Here is a 9,713-nt window from a genome sequence, read left to right on the forward strand (position 1 = left end):
TGCACTAAGTTTAACACCAGGATTTAAAAAATATGTATCATGCACTATCATGGTTTTCTTCTGATAGGCCTATTTGCTGAAAAAAAAAATGAAAATTATTGCTTTTCATTTGACCGAGATTGAATTTATTTTAACGTAAAAATGTGAAAGACGCAATTTTGCTCATTTCGTGACTGAGTGAGCCTTAAACAACAATGGCCAACGAATGACTAGGGTTTTGAGTGCATGTAGGGCCTACCTATTCTGTTTTTGTGTTTATATTTATGATTGACCTTGTACAAGTTCATATGAATTGAAAATAAAGGTATATTCAAGTAATCTATTACGAGATTCCACTTATCATGCAGCATGTTCAGTCAAGTGTGACGAGCGGTGTTGACGAATGAATTAAATCGTGCGTTCTATCGGAAAATATCAAAATGTAACCCATTGGATGGCCAAAAATCGCTCACCACAAGCGACGTGGATTATGAAGTTAACTATAAGAATAATGGAATACGTATTGTTGATGTTCTATAGAAATTGGTGTTTATATTTTGGTAAATAAACACTACAAATAGTATACCCGCTGCTTTATTATGAGATAGGCCTAATATATGCATCAAATTTTCAAACTGAAATAGCTAAAAAGGCATCAATTTTGTTCTGCAATTTTAAACACACATGTGTAGGGCATAACTGAGCTTCCTTTGGCTATTTCAGTTTTAAAATTTAATGTGCAAATATTTTGAGTTTGGACTATATCTTATAATATTTGTGATGTGTTTCTTATGAATATATCGTATATGGCTACATGATTATGAGTGCCGTGGCATGGAGAATGTGGTTATCTTTCGTGTTAATAGTAAGTACCGATCTGTAAGCTTCTTTGCATGTACATGCTTTAATGCTAATGCGTAGGTTAATAGTTAAGGTGGTACTACACCCCTTGATAAATTTATGAACATTTTCGCATTTTTCTCAAAAAATAATAACACTCTGGTAACAAAAGTTGTGTATATTATAGGGGCAAGGAATCCAATTACTACACTGGAATTTCAGTGACTCAAGACAAGCGGTACGTTATTTATGATAAGAAAAGAGGTACTGCTAGAATGTACCTCATTTCTTAACATAAATAATGAACCACTTGTCTTGAATCACTGAAATTTCAGTGAAATAATTGGATTCCTTGCCCCTATAATATACATAACATTTGTTAACAGTGTGCAGTTATTTTTTGAGAAAAATGCAAAATTAGTTACAAAATTTATCAGGGGGTGTAGTACCACCTTAATCAGTGAACTAAAGACTAACTAACCTGTGTTAAATTATGAATTCGAGTTCCGCCGCGCCGACATTCCTTTTTTTTTAATTGTTGGATTGTGCACCGACCGGAATTTCGTTTATGACAGGCCTATCTAGTTTTAGTAGTAATAATTATGTTTAGTTACTTCATTAGTAGCGAGCCGCTTCGTTCCTCATTGTGTTTGTCCTGTGTTGCCCCATTACCTACTTTTATGTATTAGGCCTATGAAGATATTATTATTCCATTTTGATTTTAATGTCGCATAATATGTACAATGTGCATATAGTTGATTGTCATACGCATGTCGTTAGGATGAGGAAGTATTTCAACAAATAGGTCTACCGTTTTGATATTGTTCACAATGAAAATTGTGGTTTCTCCGGGTTTTGCTGATTATAATGTGCAAATACATGCAAATAAAATATAATGCACAGGCCTAAATGTTTAGAAATATCCTGGGATAAATATAGTCTGACATAATTACGTATGAAGCATATACGCTCGGGAATAGGCATGTAGCCTATATATTATTAAAAAACATAGCCTAAGCATATGCCATCCTATCACATGAAAGTAAATGGAATGTTTACGGAAACAGTAAATTACGTGGGCAGAGAGTATTATAACTTCAGAGAAATAGCTGCAAACACACATTCTACACACCCACCCGGCTCAAACGTCAACACCGACTCCGCCCGACACCGCCCCCACACACCCCACATACCCATCCCCCTTCGCGCACTCTACACACCCCAGTCTGCATATCTTCCTCGAGTCAGTAATTTAGTAATCACACCTCAGATTCCTGCGAAAATTAACAGTTTTGGGGAAAATCTCAAAATTGAACTTTACCGACTCGAGGAAGAAGGTATATTGACCAGCAATGTAGTTTTACCGTTCCCCGGATTACCACTGAATATCACATATACATTTGCAGCTGAAACTACGGAATAACATCCATCTAATCCATCTCCAAACAAATAGCGATTTACATACACACCCCAATCACCCTATTCCCTCCACCGAACACACGCCCCCACCCATACATCTCCAAATAAACATAGGCCTACACATTCACACTCGGGAATCACACCACAAACAATACAGTAAAAGCATAAATTATGTGCAAAATAATGAAAAAGTTTAGAAATTCGTTCTTGTCCGAGCAACTCGTTAATAGGCACATATGGTTGTTATCGAATTTTTACGGTAAAGGCATAATAAGCAATGTAGTTTTGCCATTGTTACAAATCGTAAATGACTCAAAGCCAAAACACCTTTTACCCAAATTCACTTTAGAATGCACAACAAAACACACTGTTTGTATAAGTTGACAAAATCTGAATCTTAAATGAAACGTTTAATATGTTTGATAATGCTTTGCACATAAACATAAACATGATAAATGCACACATTTTATAATGACACTAATAATTTACTACTTATCTGGATCCGGCAATCATCCTCTTGTTGATTACAGTGTTCTGTTGCACTCAATATTCCGGACGACTGATCCTGATTCAGACTTGTCTTGCGAAAATCACTATTCAGCGAAATCAATGTAGACTTATAATTATATATCCTTTGTGTATAAAATCCTCGCACAGATTACAATTTCCAAAATGGTGCTGCATTAACCAATCACTCACTTTCTCCAGGAAACAGGCTTTTCCCACACAGTTTCACTTTATACATTGACAGACGTGTTGTTTCATAAATCAGACTCCCGCAAGACGACAGGTATATTCCCCCTTTGGGAAGAGAAGAGCATTTTGTTGCACTCGAAATCTCCTTCGTTATATACTGCTAGATTAATAGCACATTATTGGTTATGCAAATTGACTGGCTCATAGGTACCTTTTTGAAGGCACATAAAATATAAAACACATTAGAATGCCTGCAACCACTTTCTAACTAAGATGTGCCACGAGAAACCATTGCTTCTGTCTTTTATACCAAAGTAGAAAACTGTAAATTCTACTGTAAACCCTACATGATGCAATACAATGTTAACATTGAGGCATATGGGGATTTCCAAGATATATTTTCCAATAAAAAAACCTCTAAAAGTGAGTGATAGGCATTCAAAGAGTCCAAAAAGGGGTAACTTTTAGGGGTTAAGTCTACTTTAAAAAAATCTTTTCTTTCAAAATATCCACTTTTTGGAAGTGTGAGTGTCGCGTTTTTATTTGTTCAAAGGAAAGGACATTTCATTCGGTGAAATATGAACTGTTCCATTCAACTCGGCAAAGCCTCGTTGAATGGAACAGTCCATATTTCATCTCATGAAAATATTCATACCATTGTACTCATAAACATTCAATATTTGTATACTATTTTATTTTTGGTTGGTTTGTTTTTAGGTGATCTGTTTAGCCGATCACACAGAAGCCTTCACAACACTACCGAACACATTGTCCACACCAGGTAAGTAATTATTTTGTACAGGCAGTAAACGAACCAATAGAAATACGACCTACAACAAAGCTCTCTAAAATGCCCCACCGGCGCCGCGGCTGCTGAGAGCAGGTACTAAGTTACAAAATAAGCCGATTTTATACTCCGCTCTCGGTGAGCGATTGGTATTTACCAATAAGGTAGCTGGCCTTTCCCGGAGTTCTATCTCATTGGCTAAAAACCAATCGCTATAGCTCAGCGATGTAATAAATTCCGCTATGAGTTCTCTTTCAAAATATCCAGACATAATCCTATTGTTGAACGTCGGACAATAAAGTTTGTATTCATCATAATAGTGTCTCAATGTCTGTATAGAATTAAAAACTCGGTGACAATTAAGAGCCCATTCCTCAAGCATTGAAATCATTTCTGGTATTTATTCCTAACTATAAGAAAAAAAAATAAAGAGTAACATGTATGGTGGTATATATAATATTGATATTCAATATATGATTACATCTCAAATCCTTGAATATATCCCGTTATTTTTGGTATTTATAAAAACCTATTGTACGACTTGCAGATGAATATATGTGTTGAAAGAATATGGTAAGCTCCTGTCTGTGCTTTGAACTTCCAGTCTGTGCTTTGAAAACAAAACATGAAAACAAAGTCCCCTGGCCGTCGCGTTATTATACCCAAAGGTTGACATTTCTACAATTGTTTCAAGAAAATCAAAAAATGTTTATTTTTTGACATCGGCTGACCTTCATATGAAAATAATGGCTTTCAATTTCACAAAAATCCATCAAATCGTGACTTACTTGACCTCAAATGACTTTGAACAAATTTGACCTTCATCTTCATATTCATCAAGTGTCATAACAAAATCCAATAATTTTAAGGGTTTTTTACCTTTAGATGACCCACAATTTGACCTTGAAATGACCATCAAATATTGTCACAGATATTGACATTTACTCTCAACCAATGTCATCATAATATGATTAAAAAAAGTCCAACTCTTGTAAAAATCCAACCATAATTAATAATTTGATATGACTTCAGGTATTCTTGACATTACTTTCAAAATTGTTTGATACATATTAACGTTACTTACATCAAGTTTCATCATTAAGGATAATAATGTGTCATAAAATAATATCAGGAAAAAGACGAAAACTAGCCAAAATGGAACGCACATACACTGTTAGATTTTGGGATGAGTAGTATAGGGGTGAGTAGGGGTGTGTATTACCCTATGTATACACGCAAAAGGAATACACTAGATATATTGCAATATCTCCCTTATGGCCTTTGCCAGAGTGGTGAAAAATAACCAACCCTAGACATGCTAGATTGTTATATTTGTGGACCGATTTAGTGTAAGGGCTCGGATATCAGAAGGACATTCCTTGTATTCAAAATGCAATTCTATATGTCCGATGTGCTCTCGGGTCTCTCCAAAAATACTGTGCAAACATTGCTATCCGAGTCCTTTAGTAACATTGCTTTAAAATAATGTTCCTTTACAGAGGACACGACAACTGTTAACACGACAACGGTCATACCAACGTCATATTTCATGACAAAGACATCAGGATCTACGTCAACAAATAGCGTCACGCCAACGTCAACGTCAACAGACAACGTCACATCAACAACAGATTACACAACTGACGAAAGTACAAGATCCTCTTGTAAAAATGGTAGGCCTAACCCTGGAAACAAATGAACAACTATTGAATTGCAATGTTTCAAATAAACATAAATGCAGAGTAGTTGTTTGATTTTTGGGTTGTTGTTGGGGAGGGGTTGTTGTTTTTTGCCAGCCTTTACTGTTTTTAAATAAAAGACCACTAAACATTAAATATTTTTTTAAAAGATATTTATATAATTATGTTGCTATTAAGGGATCTAAAATGAGCGTTTATTGCGTTTCGACAGTATTTTTTGTGGGACATAAGAGCACCTCAGACCTATCGAATTGCATTCTGAATACGAAGCATGTCTTTCTGATATCAAATAATATTCATTTTTTGAAAATCACAATATAATACAAATTTTATGACAAATTATAAAAATTTGATATTTTTCAAATTTTTGATATATAACAGTCCTCGAAGTAAATTATATAAATCTAATGTTATATTCTTAAAGTGTATGTAGCAGGGAGGAAAAGCCGACGGTCAATTGAAAATTTTAACCTTTCATATTGAAGATATGGATTTTTTCCCAAAAGACCTAATTTTTTTGGTGTTTTGGGAAAAAAATCCATATCTTCAATACGAAAGGTCAAAATTTTCAATTGATCGTCGGCTTTTCATCCCACCTACATACACTTTAGGTATAAATCATCAGATTTCTAAAGTTTACTTCAAGTACTGTTAAATATCAAAATATCAATTTTTAATGATTTGCCATAAAATGTGTATTAAATTGCGAATTTCAAAAATCTAAATTATTTGATATCAGAATGACATTCTTCGTATTCAGAATGCAATTCGATATGTCTGATGTGCTCTGATGTCCCAAAATAAATACTGTCCAAACGTTCATACCCCAGCCCTTAAAGTCACAAGCGTAAAACGTGATACGTGATAAAGGGATTATCAGCGCAGCGATATGCCGAACCAGCAACTGCGAACCACAAGCCCAGAATACTCTAAAAATTCAGGTTTTCGCATGTTTGGGACAATGTGCTAATAAATCTAGCAAATGCCAAACTTGAAAGCAATAATTATTTTGATTAATACCAATCATTACATTTACACTTGCATTTAACCGATCGTTTTGAGTGAGGCTGTCGGATTCGGGAACCGTGGTAACACTAGCAGACGACGCCGTCAGTGTGGATATTATTTTTTTTCACTACAGAGGGAATAATTTTTGTTGTTTTGCTTGATTTGTTATTATAACTTTTTAGGCAATGTCAGAAATTTCTTATAATTTTTTTTTCTTGATTTTTAGGAACACCGAAGCCCTGTAAGAATATCGGTAATCGATGCAGAAAATGCGGCTGGGTAGTTTTCATGTTTGTTGCAGTTTTGCTTACACTTTATGCGACTTGCTATTATCGGCATAAAATAAGAATTTGGATCCAAAGGTATAAAATAACACTATTAAATGTAATGTTAACAGAATGAAGCGATATTTTAGTTGACAAAGACGGCGTGATTTATACAGGCCTAATGTCGTCATGGTTATTCAAAGCCTTTTGTTATCTTTTAATCATAATTAGTACTGTAAAAAGGATTTCAAAATTCACGAAATTGTTAATGTGGTTGCAATGACAATCAAACAAGACTTCTGATTGGCTAAATAAAGAGTTAGATATGATCGTTTGAAGTTGTAGCCAATCAGAGGCCTTGTTTGATTGACACTGCAATCACATTAATAATTATGTTCATATTTTACAGGTGCATTCGGGTTATGATTCGGCGTGGCGACATGTCTTCGGTATTATTGCAGGAACAATATGACGATGTAGCTATATGAAATATATAATTCTCGACAAAATGTCAGGTGACTCGACAGAAATACAGACAGGACCGCGACACTCCGGAAGACAAAAAATTGTGACTCTTGAGCTGGTCTCCTGCACAACCGGTTAATTATGTGGTCCTGGCGGTATGAACGACGAGTGTCAGTGTGGGAGACTAGCGCGAGAGTCACATTTTCTGTCCTTACATCGGTATAGGCCGTTTGCACGTAAATTGTACGGAGTGTCGCTTCTCTATCTTCTTTTTCTCGGATACAGATGAATTCAACGAGCCAGGTTATGGGCCTGATGGTGGAGGGGCACAAGCCGTTTTTCGGCATGGGATTTTCTCAATTTTCAAATCGATTGGGGGAGGGACGTACCCCCTCTACGACGCTGCGCCACTGCCTGGGTCCCATCCTCACTAAACTGGTGTTATGACTGCCCAATTGGATTAAAGCCGCTTAAAAATCTATTGCTATGGTAGTTAATCCTCCTACGTCACTTCTACGGCGAGTTCGCCGTAGAAGTGATCATGTAACAGGATTAACTACCATAGCAATAGGTGAAAACAATTTTTGAATATCAAAATCTTCAAACCAATCTGGCTTCAGACGCAACCATTCCATGCACGGTCACAACCATAGTTGAGGTTTCTGACTACATCCTTAGATATATGGATGCCGGTCATCTTGTAGGAGGCATTTTTATTGATCACAAGAAGGCCTTCGACACAGTCAGCCATTCTATTCTGCTTCACAAACTCAATTCTTTCGGAATCGCAGGTCTGGAGTTGGATTGGTTTAATTCGTATTTGTATGATAGAAAGCAAACCACAAAAGTTGGAAATGTCGTTTCTGAATTTGAAATAGTCCATTATGGGGTGCCTCAAGGATCAATACTTGGCCCTCTTCTTTTCACAATGTATATTAATGATCTCCCCCTGGTTGTTTCTAAGGAAACAAAAATCAACCTATATGCTGATGACACTGTCATATTTTCGCTTCCAAAGATGTTCACAACATAAATGATCATCTAAATTCTGACCTTTCTCAAATTGCATTGTGGATGGAAAGAAATAAAGTCAATCTAAATGCAAAAAAAAAAAAAGAGACCAAAGCCATACTCTTTTGCACAAGTCGTAATATTAGCAAATCTGATGATCTTAGTTTATTTTTGAATAGTGATGTTTTGGAAATGTAAGTAAATGTAAATACCTAGGCCACACTCTGGATCAAAACATATGTTTGGGAGCCTCACATAAATCAAATTTGTTGTAATGTCTCAACATTATATTGGTCTCCTGTTTATAGGTTAATACATGCGTATCACTCGTTGGGAGTGAAATTGTACAAAATAATGCACGCGTACTGAGATGTTGATGCGTCTAATGCACGAGCTCCGTAGGGGGAGTGCATTAGACGCATCAACATCATAGTACAAGTGTATTATTTTGTACAATTTCTCGAGCAACAAGTGATACGCATTTATTAACCTATTTCATACACGAGAAAAAAAATCCCGTGATTTTTGCATTTTTATAACAGAATTGTCACTAAAAATTTGGAAAATGCAAGCAAATATAAATGCAACAACCCGCAAGTAAAATAAACGCGCGTACTACGCGGAGTGCGCGCCCGTGGATTCCTTGCCCCTGTAATATACATATCTTTTGTTACATAACTTTTGTTACCAGTGTGTTGTTATTTTTTGAGAAAAATGCCAAATTAGTCGCAAAATTTATCAAGGGGTGTAGTACCACCTTAAACTGTGTAAAATTATGTACACATGGCCTTTAGCTTGTATTTGGCCAATGTTGAAATCAAATTTTAGTTTTTAAATGTGTATATTATTAAATAAAAATAATTGAAATGCTGTTGAAATTTAGTGGGTTTTATGATTTGTGAAATGTGTATATATTTAATTGAAATACTATTAATGGTGAATTTTCTTATTATATAAATTCTATTGTGTCTTATATGTTTACTGTTTAATTATTATTTTTCCAGAAACATGCAATGTTGCATTTTGGTTCGTATCTTTGGCTCGTTATTTTTTTTAAATAAAAGTACTATGTATTTAAATTTGATGCGCTCTGTTGGTTATTTATTTTGAAATTGTATATATGGGTTAATTTGCCCATTTTAACTTCATGATTGTGTATGGTTATATATTTATGTATCCTATGTATTTAAATATTTTGTTAAATTATTTTGATGTATTTTGATGTATATTTTAATGTGACCCTGGGCCTCATGGAACAACAGAGATACCTTAAAACATCCACTGAATGAAAGCTTTCAGGAGTCTACGAGTCTGTTATCAGGTCAAAGGTCAAGAAAATCACGACCTGATACAGTCACTCACTCGCTGATGAAAGATGGAGTACCATCTGAAAATTCCGAGGTAGGAATTAATTCCTTGTGTTTGGATCAAAAGTTTAAATCAAAATCATCCACTGAATGAGTAACCTAGGCAAAAGAAGAAATAAAACAAACAAAACAAACGGCGAATAGAAATAAAAGGAAGGTCTGAAAAAATATTGTG

General features: G+C 35.1%; 1 protein-coding gene across 1 annotated transcript; it reads left to right on the forward strand.

Annotated features, from left to right (window-relative positions):
• Positions 1-431: 431 nt before the first annotated feature.
• On the forward strand, positions 432-8,276 carry LOC140168233 (uncharacterized). Its single transcript, XM_072191568.1, has 5 exons — positions 432-844; positions 3,652-3,715; positions 5,221-5,394; positions 6,656-6,791; positions 7,105-8,276. The coding sequence occupies exons 1-5, from the start codon at positions 794-796 to the stop codon at positions 7,181-7,183; spliced, it is 504 nt and encodes a 167-aa protein (XP_072047669.1). The 5' UTR covers positions 432-793; the 3' UTR covers positions 7,184-8,276.
• Positions 8,277-9,713: the final 1,437 nt, after the last annotated feature.

This window comes from Amphiura filiformis, chromosome 13, assembly GCF_039555335.1.
Source record: "Amphiura filiformis chromosome 13, Afil_fr2py, whole genome shotgun sequence".
Lineage (NCBI taxonomy): Eukaryota > Metazoa > Echinodermata > Ophiuroidea > Amphilepidida > Amphiuridae > Amphiura > Amphiura filiformis.